A 24,345-nucleotide genomic window follows, 5' to 3' on the forward strand; every position below is an offset into this window, starting at 1 on the left:
CACACAACTCTTGTAAATGTACTGTCCTAACATACTCTAAATTTATGCTTTCGCCGTAAAACCTTTTTGAAATCGTAAAAACGTGGTTAGATTAAGGAGATGTTTATCTTTCAAAGGGTGTAAAATAGTTGTATGTTTGAAAAATTTGAATTTTGACATTTATTTGGATTCAAATTTGCCGCTCTTGAAATGCACCTGCTGTTGATGGAGTGCACCACGGGGGGGACGCCTGCGTCCCACCTAGCCCATAGAGGTTAAATTATGCCATTACACCAGCAGATAGGGAATAAAATAGTGAAACAACCTTCTTTTACAGAAATGTTTTAAGCCAAGAACAAAAAAAACATGACTTTGAAGTCAATATTATAAAGAGCATGATTTACCTGGCTAAATAAAGCAAAACATTTTTTAAAAAGTTGACCTGCACTGATATATTTTTGGACGTACAAACAAGTGAAGGAAGATTGAGGAAAGGGGCCCCTGACTCACCTTTTTGCTCTCCTCCATCTCATGCTCAAACATGGCACTGAAGACAGGAGAGCGTGCTGAGGAAAATACAAATAGATCTTTAGATTAAAAGATTAGATCATGCCACTGGGCCTCAATAGAAATTGGAGGCGTCTGCATTTTATGAATGTGTGTGTGTGTGTGTGTGTTCTGTCTGTACCTGCTAATATGGCTTTGTGGGCCTGGAACTCCTGCCCGGCCACACACAGGGAGCAGTCGGTGAAGCGCGAGTTCTCCCACAGCCCACCCAGCTCATCAGCCAGTCTGCAGTCAGGCACCTTCACCATGTTCATGGTGTTCTGACCCGAGATGTTCACGGAGTCCTGCACCACACTCACCTTGAGAAAACAGAGGCTGCGTTTAGACAGGCAGCCCAATTCAAATCTTTTTTCCGCTATTTGGTCTTTTGATATCAGATCTGAAGACCAATTCTTGAAAAAAATAAAATTAAAATAATTTGCCTGCCTGCCTGTCTAAACGCAGCCAGAGAGTAAGCCCACCAAATCAACCTGGTCACAATTATCAACAATGTGAAGCCACTAAAGCTGCTCTGTCTACATGCATACTGCCTTAAGCATAAATCAAAGTCCACAGATGAAGAGAAGCGATAGTCCGGCGTCCCATTGTGACATATCTACGCGGCTCTGACACCACCATCCGTGGGGGACGCACAGCACGGACATGCACCTCCCCACAATTCCCAACCAGCATGGCTCCGGTAAGAGTCCTGTTAACAGCTGGAAAAATAGCTTGAGCTGCACTGAGAAATCTAAAAGTATGAAAACCAAAGGTCCAATATTCTAGAACATTGCTGTGCGTACATGTTTTGGACTATGATAAACGCTTTTCCCAACGATCAAACGGATCCCATCAAAAAGAGACGTTTATATGAACTAAGCCTTCCAATGTGCTCCAATGAAACAAAGACAACCACATCAACCCCCCAAAAACAACTAAATAATTTAAAACGATGACAAATCGCAGCAGCCCACCCAACCTCAGAGACATGAATAGCTGAGATACAGGGGGAATGTAAACCAGGCCACCTGAAATTAACACAAAGGACAGTCTGTACACTCTTGAATTTTCCCCATCTTGTTTAAAGGAACATTTCACTACCAAATCAAAGTTTGTCAGATGTATCCAGACCTGAAAAATAGCCTAATGTCTAAAGATGATTAATTGATTTGACATGAAAATTTCCCCTTTTAAGCTTCTCTCATTTAGTGGAATGGGGTCTTACCTCACAAAACAAGGTGAGCTTGTCATCAGGCAGAAGACCGTTGGCCTCGTCCAACAGGAAGTCTCGGCGGATGAACTTCTTAAAGCCCCAGTCCTTCCCCTGGACAAACCGATATGCTCTCTGGCTTTCTGCAGAGCCAAGGAGAGAGGAAACGTTTGTGAGAAACACTTCTATTTATACATAGACTCATGTGTTGAACTAGAGTAAGGGTTTTCAACAGGCAGGCGGCCGACGAGCCAAATTTGGCCGGTGAGCTGATTTGATCCACTAAAGGTTGTCTTGATAATACTTAAACAATTTGCAAATCTACTTTAGTTTATTTCATGATGTACACATTTGCAGCTAAAAGCTGAATTGCAATGCAGACAAGCGAGACCAATGACAAAAATGTTCAAGCATACTATTCTATAGGGGTTTGCCGATCTGGCCATTGTAATAGTATCGTATACTCGTAATAGGAAAAACGTAAGTGCTTCAGAATGGTTCTTGGCAATAGCCTAGACCGACCTAATAACCTCCTTGCATGTTTATAGACCGCAAAAAGCTCCAGGAACAGCGGAGGTGGGTGTGTTCTCAGAACTTGCAGCAGGCATGTTTGCTGTCACTCAGAATGCACATCCTGGTTTCATCTTTTTTCCCCTACATCCTCGCCCACTGATTTTTATCATATAAACAGCAACAATCTAAAATGACCGGTGCAAAACGTGCGAGAAGAACTGACTGAAGAAACTGTCATGCAACGAGGAGCTGAAGAGCATTACAGCTGCGCTCTATCCAATCGTAGCAGCAGCATCAACATACAGCCCACCCATTTCTTTTTTTAGACAGCTGAACTATCCAATTGAGGCTTTAAGAGCATGCAGCATCTCTGACTTGAGAAAGATGAGTGCTGGTGGCTGAAAATGACTTTTTTCCGATCACAAAAATACTTGTATCAAAATTGTATCTGGAAAATGTCCCATATATGTTACGATACTTGTTTTATCCGAGTATTCGGCACACCCATCCTATTCTTTACATTTCTCAGAGCTCTTCATCAGAGTGGCTACTGCTAACTCCACTCACCCATGGCCTTGGTCTCCTCTCCCTTGGCGTTGAGGATGGAGAACTTGAACTTGGCACGCACCTCAGCCTTGGGACAGCTAACCAGGAGCAAGTAGAGGGACAGGTAGTCTTTGCTCTCCTCATCCAGCCCTTTAGGGTTCACCCGCAGACACCTGTTAGAATTATGAGCGAGTAAACAGTCAATACTCAACAGTTAAACACAGCACACTCATCAAAGCGGTTAGCTACCACAAGAGTTGGGCTGCTAGCAGCAAAATTTGCACTGGTGCCAATGCTAACTCTCCAACCAACAACATCTGGTGATAATGCCTTAGTCATTGTGTAGAATTTTGATGGTCTTTCATAACAAATACAACATCTTGAAACATGTAAAGAAAACTCTTATCCACCACGCACCATTTGAGCTTGTCATTGGCTCCTGAGGAGAAGGTGGAGCTCTTAATGACCTCGCCCATCTCCTCGCGACAGAAGCTGAAGTTGTTGATGGTCCACATGTAGGAGAACTTTACCACTTTGATCTGTGGGGGGAACGCCGCCAGAGATGGGAGGCAATATAATGAAGAGATGCGTGCTTTGACCTGAGAAAATAATTATTCTAATCCCCAACCCCACACTTACACCCATCCCTTACCTGAGTGTAGCACCAGCTCTCCGCCACAGGCCCGCTGGACATTTCCGCAGGGGGAGGGGGACTCGGGACTCTTGACATCGCCAGGGTGGCAGCAGGTCGTGGCGGAGTGTGGGAGAATCTGTTCTTTCAGAGGTCCAGAATCACTCCAGAGTCTAAAATGTGTCAACAAACCTCAGGAGGTAACAATTTGTGCTCTGAAAAGACAGGGGACAGGTCTGAGCAGGACTTTCAAACTATGTTCCAAATCCTGACACAGCCTTATGTGAATTGAAAAATATCCATTTGTTTCTTTTTTAATTCCTGAATTATATGGAGCACTTCCCCATCTAAAAATGAATAAATAAATAAATGCTAGCCCAGGCAAGTCAGCAGTCTGGAAAAGAGGCAATTGTTTGGCCTCACCAGTAGCCTAACCACCATGCAAATCCTCCATAAAATGACCAACAAGGATAAATGCTGCCCATATCTCATTAGTCTAGACCAGGGTTTTCCAAACACGTATTAGTTTTTGCCCAAACACGACACAGATGATTTTAATAATCAACTAATTATCAAGACTTAACATTACACAGCTAATTCAAATGATTAAGGAAAAAAACAAAAATGTGCACCCCTTGGGGTCCCGAAGACAAGAGTTTGGGAAACGCTGGTCTAGACTCATGTAACGCTGGTCTAGACTCAATATAATATCAATTCATTCTCCCTAACTCTGTATGAGGCAGTGCTGCACACAGAGATTGCCAGTGAGGGCCATGGTTCAGGCTAGATAAATTGTCCATGACCCTTTGGGGACAGCGGACGATTGATGCCCATGGCCGGGTCACTCCAGAATCAATAACCTCCACAATGGCAATTAAGTCTCAAAATGAACTGTAAATAAACAAGGGAGAGAGCTACTCCTGTGTGGAATTCGCTGCCGACAGATTGTAGACCTCCCAAGCGCTAGCGAGCCACACAAACAGTTTGTTGGCGTACTGCTCATTGGATGAGAAATTATGGACAATTAGCCTAGCTAACAAATTGACTGTGTTTTCTTAGCAGTCTGACAGTATACACTACATGACCAAAAGTATGTGCATAACTGCTTGTCAAACATCTCATTCCAAAATCATGGGCATTAAAATGGAGATGGTCCCCGTTTGCTGCTATAACAGCCTTCACTCTTCTGAGAAGGCTTTACATTAGATGTTGGAACCTTGCTGCGGGGACTTGCTTCCATTCAGCCACAAGAGCATTAAATGCTGACCACACCGGGAGCGTCGCGTGCGCGAGCGTTGCAAAATAAATGTACACATACATGTTATTCAATCATTGCACCCACACTGCTCACGAGCGTCTGTGTTGCCAGATGCTAAAATAGAAGTGGATTCTATTTGTGGCGCAGAACGTGCTTCAAGTCCTGCCTCTCCTCATTGGCTTTTAGAAGCATATACCCACATGCCATCTCCTCATTGGTTATACCCACATGGGTGATTGAAAGATGAACTGAGGTCAGTTATGGTAATACACCTTATGAAAGTTAGTTGCCAATCGCCATATAAAGTCCAAAGGAGAAAAGGCCTGGAAGGACGTGAGATGACTAGAAACAAAGCAGTTGACCATTGTGTGTGGATTAATTGTTGGAGTAGAGGACCTTGTGCATTTCAGGTAAAATAACAAGTCAATGTGTAAATCCCAGGATAAATTAGCTAGCAACAGCAAGCTAGCTATCTAAATACAAGGTAGTTATGTGTCCATGGTATCGCAAAAGAACAAGTAAACCAAACATCTTGTTTGTATTTTCCTAGGATTCAATTTTCCTAGGATTCAAAGCCTATGTCAAAGACTTGTCAGTGTCCGCTAAAGTGACTCATCATCAGCAGGGCTCTACACTGACCTTTTTTTTAATAAGGAGCGAGCGTGCAACTAAGTTGAAAGACGTTGGCGCACCAAGAAATTTAGGAACAGAATAAAACATATTTGCGATAATTAAGCAAGAATTGTACATTTTTCTAGGTGCACTAGTGCTCCCAAATAAAATTCCAGGTCGCACAGCAAAATATTTAAGCGCATATGTGAGTAAAAGTCACACTGTAGAGCATCTTTCCCCAAAAAATGTTGGTGTCTGTTGAGCAAACGTGAATGTTGTGAAAACTCTGTGCAACTTCTGGTGTGCGTTTACTGTAAACACAGAGGCTGTACCGGCTTTAAATGTACTTTTAACAGTGGCCAATTAGGCTACTGTGGCTATTTGATCATAATGTAGGCCTACCAGATGTAGAAAATGTTCAGAACCGACACTGAATTGTAGGAGCTAAATTCCAGCTATATAGAAGATGGACGGAAGAACACCCAGTGCTGCTTACCTGAGATGCATTCATCACACAGTCCTTCTCGTAGGTGTCCGCTATGACTTCCATTGTGTCGGAAAGAATGGCGGTACAGTATTGGCTGTAGCCAAATTGACACTCAAATAATGGCTGACCAATGGAGAAGCATCATACACACCTCCCACTAAACGAGTGTTTCAATCCCCCCCAAAAAGTTTAAAAAGCAACAACTACAAAAAAGCACTGCAAGCAAAGGGGGCAGTCTAGCCAAAAAGGAGGGTGGTTGATAGCGAAATAAAATTTGAGTTTTGTTTCCAAATACATTTTGTTTGAAATATTTTTTGGGGGAATAAAATGCATAAAGTTTAACGCTCTATTTTTTTACTTTGCAGCCTCTTTTGCTTTCAGAACAATTATTTTTGATTGAAAAGTTTTGCTCTCGACAAAAAGACACAAATGTACCTCCATAGAACATAGTCCTAGAGAGAGAGAGAATCAGAAAACTCACACACGCACACACCCCCGTAAAAGCACCCGTCAATCAAAAACCATCCGTGTACAGTCCCTTCGGAAAGTATTCAGATCCCTTGACATTATCCTGTTAGGTTACAGCCTTATTCTAAAATGTATTAAAACGTTTTTTTTTGTTGTTTTTTTTACTCTCATCAATCTACACACAATACCCCATAATGATGAAGCAAAAACAGGTTGTTAGAAAGTTTCGAATTTATAAAAAATAAATAACTTAAATATCACAAGTATTCAGACCCTTTACTCAGTACTTTGATGAAGCACCTTTTGCAGCGATTACAGCCTCGAGTCTTCTTGGGGATGACGCTACAAGCTTGGCACACCTGTATTTGGGGAGTTTCTCCCATTCATCTCTGTAGATCCTCTAAAGCTCTGTCAGGTTGGATGGGGAGCGTTGCTGCACAGCTATTTTCAGGTCTCTTCAAAGATGTTCGATGGGGTTCAAGTCCAGGCTCTGGCTGGGCCACTGTAGGGCATTCAGACTTGCCCCGAAGCCACTCCTACATGGAGTGGAGCAGGTTTTCATCACAGATCTCTCTGTTGTTTGCTCCATTCATCTTTGCCTCGATCCTGACTAGTCTCCCAGTCCCTGCCGCTGAAAAACATCCCCACAGCATGATCCTGCTACCACCATGCTTCACCGTAGGGATGGTGCCAGATATTCAGACCCCTTCCCAACATTTTGTTACGTTACAGCCTTATTCTAAAATGGATTTAAAAATTTCGTTTTTTTTTATATCCTCAATCTACACACATTACCCCATAATGACAAAGCGAACAGGTTTTTAGAAAGGTTTGCAAATGTATTAAAATAAAAAACCTTATTCACCTAAGTATTCAGACCCTTTGCTATGAGACTCAAAATTGAGCTCAGGTGCATCCTGTTTCCATTGATTATCCTTGAGATGTTTCCAAAACTTGATTGGAATCCCCCTGTGGTAGATTCAATTGATTGGACATTATTTGGGAAGGCACACACACCTGTAACACTTTATAGTAAAATATTTATAAAAACCCTGGAATGAGTAGGTGTGTCCAAACTTTTGACTGGTACTGTGTGTATATATAGCCACCCTTTGCCTTGATGACAGCGTTGCACACTCTTGGCATTCTCTCAACCAGTTTCGAGGTTGTCACCTGGAATGCATTTCAATTAACAGGTCTGCCTTGTTAAAAGTTAGTTTGTGGAATTTCTTTCCTTCTTAATGTGTTTGAACCAATCAGTGGTGTCGTGACAAAGTGGGGGCTGGTATACAGAAGACAGCCCGATTTGGTAAAAGACAGTCCATATTATGGCAAGAACAGCTCAAATAAACAAAGAGAAATGACAGTCCATCATTACTTTAAGACATGAAGGTCAGTCAACACGGAACAATTCAAGAACTTTGAAAGTTTCTTCAAAAGCAGTCACAAAAACCAACAAGACGAAACTGACTCTCATGAGGACAGCAACAGGAAAGGAAGACCCTGAGTTCCCTCTGCTGCAGAGGATAAGTTCATTAGAATTACCAGCCTCAGAAATTGCAGCCCAAATAAATGCTTCAGAGTTCAAGTACCAGACACATCAAAACATAAACTATTCAGGGGAGAATGCACAAATCAGGCCTTATGGCTGAATTGCTGCAAAGAAACCACCACTAAAGGACACCAATACAAAAAGATTTGCTTGGGCCAAGAAACACAAGCAATGGACATTAGACCGGTGGAAATCTGTCCTTTGTGATTAAACTGGTAGAAATAGCCTACTCTGTGTCTTTGTGAGAAGCAGAGTAGGTGAATTGATGATCTCCGCATGTGTGGTTTCCACCGTGATGCATGGAGGTGGTGGTTGCTTTGCTGGTGACAATGTCGGCAATATATTTAAATTAAGGCACACTTAACCAGCATGGCTACCACAGCATTCTGCAGCGATACACCATCACATGTGGTTTGCGCTTTGACATTTTTGTATTTACAGTCGTATGAAAAAGTTTGGGCACCCCTCTGAGGCTGCATAATAATTTACTCTGTCGTCACAGAAAATGATCACAGTGGAATGCCATTCATTTTCTAATAAAAGCTGAGTACTGGGGTATTGTCAAGACAAAGATTTTTAGTGTAGCAATATTAAGTTGTATGAAATTAAATCAGATGGGAAAAATAGGCTATGCAAAAATTTGGGCACCCTTGTCATTCTGTTGATTTGAATACCTGTAACTACTTAGCACTGATTAATTGGAACACACAATTGGTTTGGTGAGCTCATTAAGCATTGAACTTCACGGACAAGTGCATCCAATCATGAGAAAAGGTATTTATGGTGGCCAATTGCAAGTTGTTGTTCTCTTTGACTCTCCTCTAAAGAGTGGCAACATGGGGGCCTCAAAACAACTCTCAAATGACCTGAAAACAAAGATTGTTCAACATTATGGTTTAGAGGAAGGCTACAAAAAGCTATCGCAGAGATGTAAGCTGTTAGTGTCCACTGTGAAGAACATAGTGAGGAAATGGAAGACCACAGGCACAGTTCTTGTTAAGGCCAGAAGTGGCAGGCCAAGTAAAATATCGGAGAGGCAAAGGTGAAGGATGGTGAGAACGGTCAAAAACATCCCACAGACCACCTCCAAAGACCTACAACATCATCTTGCTGCAGATGGTGTCACTGTGCATCGTTCAACAATTCAGCGCACTTTGCACAAGGAGAAGCTGTATGGGAGAGTGATGCGGAAGAAGCCTTTTCTGCACACACGCCACAAACAGAGTCGCTTGAGGTATGCAAACACACATTTGGACAAGCTAGCTTCATTTTGGAATAAGGTGCTGTGGACTGATGAAACAAAGATTTAGTTATTTGGTCATAACAAGGGACGTTATGCATGGCGGCAAAAGAACACAGCGTTCCAAGAAAAACACTTGCTACCCACAGTAAAATTTGGTGGGGGTTCCATCATGCTGTGTGGCCAGTGCCGGTACTGGGAATCTTGTTAAAGTTGAGGGTCGCATGGATTCCACTCAATATCAGCAGATTCTTGGGAATAATGTTGAAGAATCAGTCACAAAGTTGAAGTTACGCCGGGGCTGGATATTTCAACAAGACAACGACCCAAAACACTGCTCAAAATCTACCTGGGCATTTATGCAGAGGAACAAGTACAATGTTCTGGAAAGGCCATCCCAGTCCCCAGACCTGAATATCATTGAGAATCTGTGGGATGATTTGAAGCGGCCTGTCCATGCTCTGCAACAATCAAACCTAACTGAACTGGAGATGTTTTGTAAGGAGGAATGGTCCAAAATACCTTCATCCAGAATCCACACACTCATTAGAGGCTATAGGAAGCGTCTAGAGGCTGTTATTTTAGCAAAAGGAGGCTCTACTAAATATTGATGTGATTTGTCTATTGGGGTGCCCAAATTTATGCACCCGTCTAATTTTGTTTTGATGCATATTGCACATTTTCTGTTAATCCAATAAACCTCATTTCACTACGGAAATATTATTGTGTCCATCAGTTATTTGATAGATCAAAATCAAATTGCTGATCCAAAACACCCAATTATTTATAAATGGAAATCATGGAAATTGTCAGGGGTGCCCAAACCTTTTTAACCATTATTTAACTAGGCAAGTCAGTTAAGAACAAATTATTATTTACAATGACAGCCTACACCAACCAAACCCGGACGACGCTGGGCCAATTGTGCGCCGCCCTATGCGACTCTCAATCACGGCCGGTTGTGATACAGCCTGGATGATACAGCGCTTAGCGGGACTATCATTTGTTTTAACAGGACAATGACCCAAAACACACCTCCAGGCTGTGTAAGACCTATTTGACCAAGAAGTAGAGTGATGGAGTGCTGCATCAGATGACATGGCCTCCACAATCACCCAACCTCAACCCAATTGAGATGGTTTGGGATGAGTTGGACCGCAAGTAAAAAAAAAAATATATATATATTTAACTAGGCAAGTCAGTTAAGAACAAATTCTTATTACAAATGACAGCCTACCGGGGAACAGTGCTTTGTTCAGGGGCAGAACGACATATTTTTACCTTGTCAGCTCGGGGATTCGATCCAGCAACCGTTCGGTTACTGGCCCAACGCTCTAACCACTAGGCCACCTGCCGCCCCCAAAAAAGCAACCAACAAGTGCTCAGCATATGTCGGACCTCCTTCAAGACTGTTGGGAAAGCAATCCAGGTGAAGAGTGTGCAAAGCTGTCATTAAGGCAAAGGGAGTCTACTTTGAAGAACCTAAAATATAATTTTGATGTTTAACACTTTTTTGGTTACTACAGGCTACTTCCGACAGAGATGGCCGCCTCGCTTCGCGTTCCTAGGAAACTATGCAGTATTTTGTTTTTTTATGTGTTATTTCTTACATTGTTACCCCAGGAAATCTTAAGTTTTATTACATACAGTCGGGAGGAACTATTGGATATAAGAGCAACGTCAACTCACCAACATTATAACCAGGGATACGACTTTCCCGAAGCGGATCCTCTGTTTGGTCCACCACCCAGGACAATGCATCGGATCCCAGCCAGCGACCCAAAACAATGGCGCCGCAGAAGGGGCAGACGGAGCGGTCTTCTGGTCAGGCTCCGTAGACGGGCACATCGCACACCGCTCCCTAGCATACTACTCGCCAATGTCCAGTCTCTTGACAACAAGGTGGACGAAATCCGAGCAAGGGTTGCCTTCCAGAGAGACAGAGATTGTAACGTTCTTTGTTTCACGGAAAGATGGCTCACTCGGGATACGTCAGAGTCGGTACAGCCACCTGGTTTCGTCACGCATCACGCCGACAGAAACAAACATCTCTCTGGTAAGAAGGGCGGGGGTGTATGCCTTATGATTAACGAGACGTGGTGTGATCATAACATACAGGAACTCAAGTCCTTTTGTTCACCTGACCTAGAATTATCTACCAAGAGAATTCTCTTCGATCATAATCACAGTCGTGTATATCCCCTCCAAGCAGACACCTCGACGGCCCTGAAAGAACTTCATTGGACTATGTAAACTGGGAACCCCATATCCTGAGGCTGCATTTATTGTAGCTGGGGATTTTAACAAAGTTAATCTGAAAACAAGGCTCCCTAAATGTTATTAGCATATCAAATGCGCGACCCAGGCTGGCAGCATTCTGGATCATTGCGACTCTAACTTCCACAACGCATACAAAGCCCTCTCTTGCCCTCCTTTCGGCAAATCTGACCACGACTCCATTTTGTTTCTCCCAGCCTATAGACAGAAACTAAAACAGGAAACGCCCGTGCCCAGGTCTGTTCAACGCTGGTCCGACCAATCTGATTCCACACTTCAAGATTGCTTCGATCACGTGGACTGGGATATGTTCCGGAAAGCCTCAGACAACAACATTGATGTATACGCTGATTCGGTGAGCGAGTTTATTAGCAATCAGTGATGTTGTACCCACGGTGACTATTAAAACCTTCACAAACCAGAAACCGTGGATTGATGGCAGCATTCGCGCAAAACTGAAAGTGCGAACCACTGCTTTTAAATCAGGGCAAGGTGACCGGAAACATGACCGAATACAAACAGTGTAGCTATTCCCTCCGCAAGGCAATCAAACAAGCTAAGCATCAGTATAAAGACAAAGTAGAGTCGCAATTCAACGGCTCAGACACGAGATGTATTTGGCAGGGTCTACAGTCAATCACAGATTACAAAAAGAAAACCAGCCCCGTCGCGGACACCGACGTCTTGCTCCCAGACAAACTAAACAACTTCTTTGCTCGCTTTGAGAACAATACAGTGCCACGGACACGGACCGCTACCAAAACCGGCGGGCTCTCCTTCACTGCAGTCAACGTGCGAAAAACATTTAAACGTGTTAACCCTCACAAGGCTGCCGGCCCAGACGGCATCCCTAGCCGCGACCTCAGAGCATGCTCAGACCAGCTGGCTGGTGTGTTTATGGACATATTCAATCAATCCCTATCCCAGTCTGCTGTTCCCACATGCTTCAAGAGGGGCACCATTGTTCCTGTTCCCAAGAAAGCTAAGGTAACTGAGCTAAATGACTAATCGCCCCATAGCACTCACTTCCGTCATCATGAAGTGCTTTGAGAGACTAGTCAATAATCATATCACCTCCACCCTACCTGACACCATAGACCCACTCCAATTTGCTTACCGACCCAATAGGTCCACAGACGACGCAGTCGCCATCCCACTGCACACTGCCCTAACCCATCTGGACAAGAGGAATACCTATGTAAGAATGCTGTTCATCGATTACACCTCAGCATTTAACACCATAGTACCCTCCAAACTCATCATTAAGCTCGAGACCCTGGGTCTCGACCACGCCCTGTACAACTGGGTCCAGGACTCTGACGGGCCGCCCCCAGGTGGTGAGGGTAGGAAACAACATCTCCACCCCGGTGATCCTCAACACTGGGGCCCCACAAGGGTGCGTTCTCAGCCCTCTCCTGTACTCCCTGTTCACCCATGACTGCGTGGCCATGCACGCCTCCAACTCAAATCAAGTGTGTAGACGACACTACAGTGGTAGGCTTGATTACCAACAACAACAAAAACAGCCTACAGGGAGGAGGTGAGGGCCCTCAGTGTGGTGTCAGGAAAATAACCTTACACTCAATGTCAACAAAACAAAGGAGATGATTGTGGACTTCAGGAAACAGAAGAGGGAGCACCCCCCCCTATCCACAACGACGTGACAGTAGTGGAGAAGGTGGAAAGTTAAGTTCCTCGGTGTACACATCACGGACAACCTGAAATTGTCCACCCACACAGACAGCGTGGTGAAGAAGACGCAGCAGCGCCTCTTCAACCTCAGGAGGCTGAATAAATTCGGCTTGTCACCAAAAACACTCACAAACTTTTACAGATGCACAATCGAGAGCATCCTGTCGGGCTGTATTACCACCTGGTACGGCAACTGCTCCGCCCACAACTGTGAGGCACTCCAAAGGGTAGTGAGGTCTGCACAACGCATCACCGAGGGCAAACTACCTGCCCTTCAGGACACCTACACCACCCGATGTCACAGGAAGGTCAAAAAGATCATCAAGGACAACAACAACCCGTGCCACTGCCTGTTCACCCCGCTATCATCCAGAAGGCGAGGTCAGTACAGGTGCATCAAAGCTGGGACCGAGAGACTGAAAAACAGCTTCTATCTCAAGGCCATCAGACTATTAAACAGCCATCACTAATATTGAGTGGCTGCTGCCAACATACTGACTCATCGCTAGCCACTTTAATAATGAAAAAATTGATGTAATAAATGTATCACTAGCCACTTTAAACAATGACACTTTATATAATGTTTACAGACCCTACATTACTCATCTCATATACTGTACTCTATACCATCTACTGCATCTTGCCTATGCCGTTCGGCCAACGCTCATTCATATATTTATATGTACATATTCTTAACTCCTTTACACTTGTGTGTATTAGGTTGTGAAATTGTTAGATTACTTGTTAGATATTACTGCATGGTCGGAACTAGAAGCACATGCATTTCGCTACTCTCGCATTAACATCTGCTAACCATGTGTATGTGACAAATAAAATGTGATAAATGACTACATATGTATTATTTCATCATTCTGAAGTCGTCACTATTATTCTACAATGTAGAAAATAGTCAAAATAAAAAATAAAAATAAAAAAAAGACTTTAATGAGTAGGTGTGTCCAAACTTTTAACTGGTACGCATGTATGTGTTTATGTATGTATATACAGTTGAAGTCGGAAGTTTATATACACCTTAGCCAAATACATTTAAACTCAGTTTTTCACAATTCCTGACATTTAACCCACGTAAAAATTCCCTGTTTTAGGTCATTTAGGATCAACACTTTATTTAAAGAATGTGAAATGTCAGAATAATAGTAGAGAGAATGATTTAGTTCAGCTTTTATTTATTTCATCACATTCCCAGTGGGTCAGAAGTTTACATACACTCAATTAGTATTTGGAAGCATTGCCTTTAAATTGTTTAACTTGGGTCAAACCTGCTGGGTAGCCTTTCACATTAACTTGGGTGAATTTTGGCCCATTCCTCCAGACAGAGCTGGTGTAACCGAGTCAGGTTTGAAGGCCTCCTTGCTCGCACAAGCTTTTTCATTTGTGCTCACATTTTCTATAGGATTGAGGTCAGGGCTTTGTGATGGCCACTCCAATACCTTCTAGAAAAAAAGAAACGCACACTTATAAAAGGCGAGGTGCTGGCTAGCGGAGTAGAAAACTAGAAAATAAGGGAAAGCCGCACACTCTAAGAGCTCAGATGCAAAAATGTAATAACCAACGTTTCGACAGCAAAGCTGTCTTCATCAGGGTATCATCACAAACACTGCGAGATGAGTCATTTATATAGTGTCAAGAAACACACAGGTGTTTGTAATGATTACAAACACCTGTGTGTTTCTTGACACTATATAAATGACTCATCTCGCAGTGTTTGTGATGATACCCTGATGAAGACAGCTTTGCTGTCAAAACGTTGGTTATTACATTTTTGCATCTGAGCTCTTAGAGTGTGCGGCTTTCCCTTATTTTCCACTCCAATACCTTGACTTTGTTGTCCTTAAGCCATTTTCTCACAACTTTGGAAGTATGCTTGGGGTCATTGTCCATTTGGAAGACCCATTTGCGACCAAGCTTTAACTTCCTGACTGATGTCTTGAGATGTTGTTCCAATAAATCCACATCATTTTCCTACCTCATGATGCCATCCATTTTGTTAAGTGCACCAGTTCCTCCTGCAGCAAAGCACCCCCACAACATGATGCTGCCACCCCCGTGATTCACGGTTGGGATGGTGTTCTTCGGCTTGCAAGCTTCCCCCTTTTTCCTCCCAACATAACAATGGTCATTATGGCCAAACAGTTCTATTTTTGTTTCATCAGACCAGAGGACATTTCTCCAAAAAGTACCTTTTTTGTCCCCATGTGCAGTTACAAACCGTAGTCTGGCTTTTTTTGGGCGATTTTGGAGCAGTGGCTTCTTCCGTGCTGAGCGGATTTTCAGGTGGTGTTGATATAGGACTCGTTTTACTGTGGATATAGATACTTTTGTACCGGTTTCCTCCAGCATCTTCACAAGGTCCGTTGCTGTTGTTCTGGGATTGATTTGCACTTCTCACACCAAAGTACGTTCATCTCTAGGAGACAGAACGCGTCTCCTTCCTGAGCAGTATGATGGCTGCGTGGCGTTTATACTTGCGTACTATTGTTTGTACAGATGAACGTAGTATCTTCAGGCGTTTGGAAGTTGCTCCCAAGGATGAACCAGACTTGTGGAGGTCTACAATTTCTTTTCTGAGGTCTTAGCTGATTTCTTTTGATTTTCCAATGATGTCAAGCAAAGAGGCACTGTGTTTGAAGGTAGGCCTTGAAATTCATCCACAGGTACGCCTCCAATTGACTCAAGTGATGTCAATTAGCCTATCAGAAGCTTCTAAAGCCATGACATTTTCTGGAATTTTCCACGCTGATTAAAGGCACAGTCAACTTAGAATATGCAAACTTCTGACCCACTGGAATTGTGATACAGTAAATTATAAGTGAAATAATCAGTCTGTAAACAATTGTTGGAAAAATTACCTGTGTCATGCACAAAGTAGATGTCCTAACCGACTAGCCAAAACTATAGTTTGTTAACAAGGAATTTGTGGAGTGGTTGAAAAACGAGTTAACTTCTATGGGATAGGGCGTGGTATTTTGACATCCGGATGAAAAGCATGCCCAAAGTAAACTGCCTGCTACTCAGGCCCAGAAGCTAGGATATGCATATAATTGGTAGATTTGGATAGAAAACACTAAAGTTTCTAAAACTGTTAAAATAATGACTGAGTATAACAGAACTGAAATGGCAATGCCTGGCACTTTTATAATAGGGTGAAATCGTCCCCGATTGCAGTTCATAGGGCTTCCACTAGATGTCAACAGTCTTTAGAAAGAGTTTCAGTCTGGTTTTTGGAAAAATGAGGGAGAAGTTGTAGTTTTTCTAGGTGGCTCCCATTTTGGCTGTAGTGTATCCAAGCGGATGGCCGAGACAGCACGTTCTTTTTGTTTATCTCCGGTAAAGACATTAATGATTCTCCGTCTTAAATTGTATTGTTTATTTGCGTATTAGGGTACCTAAGGGTTGATTATAAACGTTGATTGACTTGTTTGGATAAGTTTATTGGTAACGTTTGGGATTCATTTTGTATGCATTTTGAAGGAGGGAAACCGAGTGGATTATTGACTGAAGCGCGCCAGCTAAACTGAGTTTTTATGGATATAAAGAAGGAATTTAATCGAACAAAAGGACCATTTGTAATGTAACTGGGACATTTTGGAGTGCCAACAGAAGATCTTCAAAGGTAAGGCATATATTATATCGCTATTTCTGACTTTCGTGTCGCAACTCCCTGGTTGAAAATGATTTGTTATGCATTTGTGTGCTGGACGCTGTCCTCAGATAATCGCATGGTTTGCTTTCGCCGTAAAGCCTTTTTGTGACACCTTGGCTGGATTAACAACAAGTTAAGCTTTATTTTGATGTATTACACTTGTGATTTCATGAAAGTTTAATATTTATAGTAATTTAATTTGAATTTGGCGCTCTGCCATTTCACCGGATGTTGGCCAGGTGGGACGCTACCGTCCCACGTATCCATAAGAAGTTAATGATTCCAACATAAGTGTCTGTAAACTTCTGACTTCAACGGGGGTGTATGTATGTATGTATGTATGTATGTATGTATGTATGTATATTTACCCCAAAAATAAGGGGGATTGGAAATGATACTACAATATTAAAGTTGATTAAAAAGAAAATAATGAAAAATGCAATTATGTCATTCTGAGCCTTCATTCAACAGAGCAGTACAAACTTTTGTTGCACTTAATTAACCTGCAGTCTATTTGACCGAAGCACCTCCACCACTCGTTATATTTGTCCAGCTTAGGCTGCAGCAGAAGCAAACTCCTTTGTTGGAGACTTTCGCCCGCGTGCATTGGCTGGTGAACGGCTGGCTCACGCAGAAACTCGTAAAGGCTAAAATGTTTTATTATTACTATTAAGTATGCCATGTTAATATTATTTCACACCTTGATAGCTCTTCTTGGTCTATAAAAAATAAATCTCAGCTGAATGCGAAGTCACAGGAAGCATAAGCTGCATTCGTTCACATGTGCAGAATATTGTATAAAATATTCTGAAGGTTCAAGGCTGACATTTGGTCGTTTCAATTTTAAAAAACACTTTGTAACATGACTAGCTATAGAACTGGAAACATTGATTTTAGTGTGCGCAGAACAGCTGGCTGGGGAACTAATTTATATGCGCCTACAGGCCTACTATATCTAGGCCTGTATCTAGTTTCTACAATGTTGACAGAATAAATACAGGAAAGTGTACAGACTGTGTGCTGATTAGACTTGGGCAGTATCCAGATTGTCATGTCGACCTTGTGCCATTCTGGGATATTCGGTAATACCGGCACTGAACACAAGGGGCACCATTATCAAACCTCACTTTGCCTCTGTAATCCAAAAGGTCAGCAATGCTAACAAGTACATGTAAAATCCGACAGAGAATGCAAACTAAACGTTAATGAGCGACACCAAGTCCACTGTGCACAATTGTGTAGGCTATTGCGCAAAACCCAACAGTATTTTCCTTTCCATTATTCAGGACATTTAGAATGACAACAAATTAGTTGCCTTGTGGGCTTATAAACAAAATGATCTGGTAATCAAGTAATGAAATGTCATGACAAAGAAATATGAAATTATAGTCCTAGATCTATTGTTGTTAGACCTAATGTGTCTCTCTTCACTGATGTCAATGAATGAATGAATGGTGGGTGATCAAATTGTGCATGTGACTTGAATGAATTACGTGAATAGCCTGATGATGGTGAAAGCCTATTAAAAAAGGCCCTAATGATTTATGCTATACAACATTTGACATGTTTGAACGAACGTAAATATATTTTTTCCCCTCGTTCATGACGAGAAGTCCGGCTGGCTTAGATCATGTGCTAACAAGACGGAGATTTTTGGACATAAATGATGAGCTTTTTTGAACAAAACTACATTCGTTATGGACCTGTGATACCTGGAAGTGACATCTGATGAAGAGAATCAAAGGTAATGGATTATTTACATAGTATTTTCGATTTTAGATCTCCCCAACATGACGTCTAGTCTGTATCGCAACGCGTATTTTTCTGGGCGCAGTGCTCAGATTATTGCAAAGTGTGATTTCCCAGTAAGGTTATTTTTAAATCTGGCAAGTTGATTGCGTTCAAGAGATGTAAATCTATAATTCTTTAAATGACAATATAATATTTTACCAATGTTTTCTAATTTTAATTATTTAATTTGTGGTGTTGACTTGACTGCCGGTTATTGGAGGGAAACGATTTCCTCAACATCAATGCCATAGTAAAACGCTGTTTTTGGATATAAATATGAACTTGATAGAACTAAAAATGCATGCATTGTCTAACATAATGTCCTAGGAATGTCATCTGATGGAGATTGTAAAAGGTTAGTGCATCATTTTAGCTGGTTTTTTGGTTTTGGTGACCCTGTCTTTGAATTGACAAAACATTACACACAACTCTTGTAAATGTACTGTCCTAACATACTCTAAATTTATGCTTTCGCCGTAAAACCTTTTTGAAATCGTAAAACGTGGTTAGATTAAGGAGATGTTTATCTTTCAAAGGGTGTAAAATAGTTGTATGTTTGAAAAATGTGAATTTTGACATTTATTTGGATTCAAATTTGCCGCTCTTGAAATGCACCTGCTGTTGATGGAGTGCACCACGGGGGGGACGCTAGCGTCCCACCTAGCCCATAGAGGTTAACAGATTGACTGTAGTCCCCTTAAATCATAGGATATTGTTATATTGCATCTCTAAAATGACAATGTTGAAATTTCTATAGTCATGTGACAGTCTTTTTTAAATTGAAACATCCAAATGTCGGGGGGGGGGGGGGGGGGGGGGGGGTAGTACCTTCCAAAGTTTTGCTCGACAAAAATACACGTAAGCCTATTTGACAGATCCCATAAAACAATTAGAGGTTAGAGCAGTACTGCCGGAACAGAGTTTGCGTTATGAAAATGTGGTGCCTGTAGCATTTTAATTTACCCGACATTGAAGACATTTACCGGACCCATAGGCATTGGGTGCGTAACGTGATTAGGGCATCCACCCACGATGCTCAGAAAGACAGAAATCACATTTAGATTATGGTAATTCATCTTAATAGAACATGCAACTCGAGGGTGTAAAGGCGTGCGCCCTTCTTACCAAATTGTGATGCGCAATTTGAAAATCCAATAATTGTCCCGTTCACTTTTCCTCATCCAACAAGACAAGTAACCAACAGCAAAATAACTAGCCGGTCAATCTACTATCCGCCATAGTAGAAAAAAAGTGTACTTATTCTATTGGTCAGCTTGTCGTTCTGTGCAAATAATAAAATAGCCCATTGCAAAACAGACCCTGGGACAGTTGTGGGACGATGGATCCCAAATCCATAGGCTACATAAAAAAAAACATTAAAGCCTCCCGACTGGCCCAGCGGTCTAAGGCACTGCATCGCAGTGCTAGCTGTGCCATTAGAGATCCTGGTTCGAGTCCAGGCTCTGTCGCAGCCGGCCTCGACCGGGAGACCCATGGGGCAGCACACAATTGCCCCAGCATCGTCCAGGTTAGGGGAGGGTTTGGCCGGCAGGGACGTTCTTGTCCCATCACGCACTAGCGACTCCTGTGGTGGGCCGGGCACAATGCAAGCCGACACGGTCACCAGGTCGACTGCGTTTCCTCCGACACATTGTTGCGGCTGGCTTCCGGGTTAAGTGAGCATTGTGGCCTGGCTGTGCTTCGGAGGACGCATGGCTCTCGACCTTCGCCTCTCCCGAGTCCGTACGGGAGTTGCAGCGAAGGGACAAGACTAACTACCAATTGGATATTGGGAAGAAAAAGGGCATATTTTTGTAAAATACAAATTCAAAAAATAAATAAAAAATACATTAAAAGCAGTGAGGCTCATGCAACAGATCAGAACGTTTTGCTTAAAATGTTGATAAACTTATTTCTTATAAGCGCAGCAATGCGCAAAAGGCAATAAACACGCAAATGTTAGTTCCATAATACAATTAGCACCACACTTGCGAGTGGTTTTATGAGACAAAGATTAAAATATCGGTTCAAAATTTTAAGAGGGGAGAGCTAAAGATGCAACAACTAGCATGAGTTGCTAATATCACTAGGATTATGCCTTTGGCTACTAGACAATGAAAGAAAGTTGATTTTGAAAACGAATAGAACACGACAGAAATAGGCTACTGGTTTCAATGGCAGTCTGGTAGTCTTTATAAAAGAAATGCCCGCAGGTTTGGTTGGATTTTGCCAAGACTACTTTGAAGCAAGGTAAGACATGCCTCAATGTAGTAACACGTTCATGTTTCAAACAATTAAGTATATATTTTCAACTAATTGCAAAGGAGTGTGTGTCACGCTGAAGCCTGCTTAGTTGCCTATGCACATGAATGGCGAATGGGAAACATGCATCAATTGCCAGTTGACAAAATCAAAATATTAACTCTTTAAAAAACAGGACCATCAAAACTGTTAACACGCGATTGCATTCAGAATTGTTGCGCAATGACTCGACTTATAAAACACGTTTCACTCCAGCAGCAACAGGAGCTGTAGCAGCAGCTCTCACACTACATCGACTGGCATTTCAGTCAATAAATAGGTTCAAATGCATTATTTCAGTGATTTTTTTATTCTACCATGACAATTGACCGGCGCCAATTATATTTATCGGCTTTTCATTATTATTATTTTTGGCCAAAAGCCGGCTAACAGAAACCCTGCACCGGAACAGGTTTTGTGAGATATGTCTAAATCTGGGGTGGACAATTCCAGTCCTCAGGGGCCTGATTGGTGTCACAGTTTTGCCCCATCCCCAGCTAACACACCTGACTCCAATAATCACTTAATCATAATCTTCAGTTTAGAATGCAATTTGATGAAATTAGCTGTGTTTGCTAGGGATGGAGAAAAAGTGACACCAATCAGGCCCTCCCTTGGTCTAAATCAAGCAGCCTATATCAATGGCTGTGTTTACACAGGTAGCCCAATTCTGATCTTTTGTCCAATTATAGGCAAAAAATCTAGATCTGACAAAAGTAAAATTAGTGGCAAAAATATCCGAATTACGCTGCCTGTTTAAATGCAGCCAGAGAGACCTTGTGTAGGCTAATTCACAAACAGGTAAAATAATGTAGGCTAGTTTTGGTCACCTAATAGCCTATAGAGTTAGATTGCCTTATATTGAACCAATTCCTCCACTAAAACATTTTTAGGAGGAGAAAAGGTCCTTTCCTTCGAGCCCCAAATAAATATTAGTTAAAACATAGAAACGCTTCAAAAAAAGCAATAGTCAATTGATGTTGAGCAATTGCAATTAAATCAGGAACAAAATGCCATTTCAAAAACCAATTTCCTGCACAGATTAAAGAGTAGAAGTATACAGGCATTTCAGGTGGCAATGTCCAGCAAAAAAAAAAAACTAACTTGTCTAAGTGTTAGCGAACACAAGGTCTGTCAGTGTTCACGCTGCATTCATTTAGCTGTGGCGATACCCATAATTCTGGGCAGGTGGCCCACCAGTTGAGCAGAAGCCCACCATTTGAGCCCCACTTGTTTATCCCCCAAAATAATAAATTTGCCTGTTATTTTTTGGCATTAATACGTGCTCAGCGCTTCTGTGGGGGTGGGGCAGCCAGCAGATAATACGGAACGTATGGGTTGGTAATGTTCTTTAGTTGCGCCGTGATTGGATTAGTGTTCTGTCACTCATGGGGACACTACGTCGACCTGAATGCCAAGCATCAAGTCTGGAGGATGGTGATGACAGCATCATGCTGCGGGGATGTTTTTCAGCAGTAGGGACTGGGAGACTAGTCAGGATTGAGGGAAAGATGAACGGAGCAGAGTAGATCCTTGATGAAAACCCGCTCCAGAGCGCTCAGGACCTCAGACTGGGGTGAAGGTTCCCATTCCAACAGGACAACAACCTTAAGCGCACACATCTTTGAATGGCCAAGCCAGAGCCCAGACTTGAACCCAACCAAAAATCTCTGGAGAGACCTGAAAATAGCTGTGCAGCGATGCTCCCTATCCAACCTGACAGAGCTTGAGAGGATCTGCAGAGAATGGGAGAAACGACCCAAATACAGGTGTGCCAAGCTTGTAGTGTCATACCCAGGAAGACTCGAGGCTGTAATCGCTGCTAAAGCTGCTTCAACAAAGTACTGAGTAAAAGGTCTGAAAACGTATGTAAATGTGTAGATCGTGTGTTGATTGATTAGGGAAAAAACAATTTAATCAATTTTAGAATAAGACTGCAACGTAACAAATGTGGAAAAAGTGAAGGGGTCTGAATACTTTCCGAATGCACTGTTACTGTAGCTAAGAAAGTAATACTAAGTATGTTGTGTAGTAAGCTGTTAGTAGCCCATGTGCTTCACCCTAATAATTTGGTCCCTCAAAACTTAGCCTACTGTTCTGACTTGGTGGTGCACGTGTAGCCTATAGCCTGTGTTAGAGAAATGTAATCATTAGAGGTCGACCGATTAATCGGAATGGCCGATTAATTAGGGCCGATTTCAAGTTTTCATAACAATCTGAAATCGGTATTTCTGGCCGCCGATTTGCCCGATTTTTAAAAATGTATTTTTTAACACCTTTATTTAAACATCAATGCCTTTCTTAAAATCAATACACAAGTATATATTTTTAAACCTGCATATTTAGTTAATATTGCCTGCTAACATGAATTTCTTTTAACTATGGAAAATGTGTCACTTCTCTTGCAACAGAGTCAGGGTATAATGCAGCAGTTTGGGCCGCCTGGCTCGTTGCGAACTGTGAAGACTATTTCTTCCTAACAAAGACAGCCGACTTCGCCAAACGGGGGATGTTTTAACAAAAGCGCATTTGCGAAAAAAATCACAATCGTTGCACGACTGTACCTAACCATCAATGTCTTTCTTAAAATCAATACACAGAAGTATATATTTTTAAACCTGCATATTTAGTTAAAAGAAATCCAGGTTAGCAGGCAATATTAACCAGGTGAAATTGTGTCACTTCTCTTGCGTTCATTGCACGCAGTCTTGGTATATGCAACAGTTTGGGCCGCCTGGCTCGTTGCCAACTAATTTGCCAGAATTTTACGGAATTATGACATAACATTGAAGGTTGTGCAATGTAACAGGAATATTTAGACTTAGGGATGCCACCCGTTAGATAAAATACGGAACGGTTACGCATTTCACTGAAAGGAAAAACGTTTTGTTTTCGAGATGATAGGTCATTAATATGGTCGAATCCAGAAACTAAGGCTCGTATTTGTGTGTATATTATATTATAATTAAGTCTATGATTTGATAGAGCAGTCTGACTGAGCGGTGGTAGGCAGCAGCAGGCTCGTAAGCATTCATTCAAACAGCACTTTCGTGCGTTTTGCCAGCAGCTCTTAACTGTGCTTCAAGCATTGCACTGTTTATGACTTCAAGCCTATCAACTCCCAAGATTAGGCTGGTGTAACCGATGTGAAATGGCTAGCTAGTTAGCGGGGTGTGCGCTAATAGCGTTTTAAACGTCACTCGCTCTGAGACTTGGAGTAGTTGTTCCCCTTGCTCTGCATGGGTAACGCTGCTTCGAGGGTGGCTGTTGTCGATGTGTTCCTGGTTTGAGCCCAGGTAGGAGCGAGGAGAGGGACGGAAGCTATACTGTTACACTGGCAATACTAAAGTGCCTATAAGAACATCCAATAGTCAAAGGTATATGAAATACAAATCGTATAGAGAGAAATAGTCCTATAATTCCTATAATAACTACAACCTAAAACTTCTTACCTGGGAATATTGAAGACTCATGTTAAAAGGAACCACCAGCTTTCATATGTTCTCATGTTCTGAGCAAGGAACTTAAACGTTAGCTTTCTTACATGGCACATATTGCACTTTTACTTTCTTCTCCAA

General features: G+C 42.2%; 1 protein-coding gene across 1 annotated transcript in view; it reads right to left on the minus strand.

The window, feature by feature from the left end:
* Positions 1 to 24,345, minus strand: part of LOC106579088 (speckle-type POZ protein) — a 53,688-nt gene that overhangs the window by 13,104 nt on the left and 16,239 nt on the right. Inside the window, exons 2-7 of the mRNA XM_014158635.3 lie at positions 3,447 to 3,640; positions 3,212 to 3,333; positions 2,816 to 2,967; positions 1,751 to 1,878; positions 668 to 845; positions 490 to 545 (exon numbers count right to left, since the gene is read on the minus strand). Of these exons, the coding sequence (XP_014014110.1) occupies positions 490 to 545; positions 668 to 845; positions 1,751 to 1,878; positions 2,816 to 2,967; positions 3,212 to 3,333; positions 3,447 to 3,524 (714 nt within the window). The 5' untranslated portion in view covers positions 3,525 to 3,640. The remainder of the gene's footprint in view (positions 1 to 489; positions 546 to 667; positions 846 to 1,750; positions 1,879 to 2,815; positions 2,968 to 3,211; positions 3,334 to 3,446; positions 3,641 to 24,345) is intronic.

This window comes from Salmo salar, chromosome 19 (genome assembly GCF_965601325.2).
Source record: "Salmo salar chromosome 19, fSalSal1, whole genome shotgun sequence".
Lineage (NCBI taxonomy): Eukaryota > Metazoa > Chordata > Actinopteri > Salmoniformes > Salmonidae > Salmo > Salmo salar.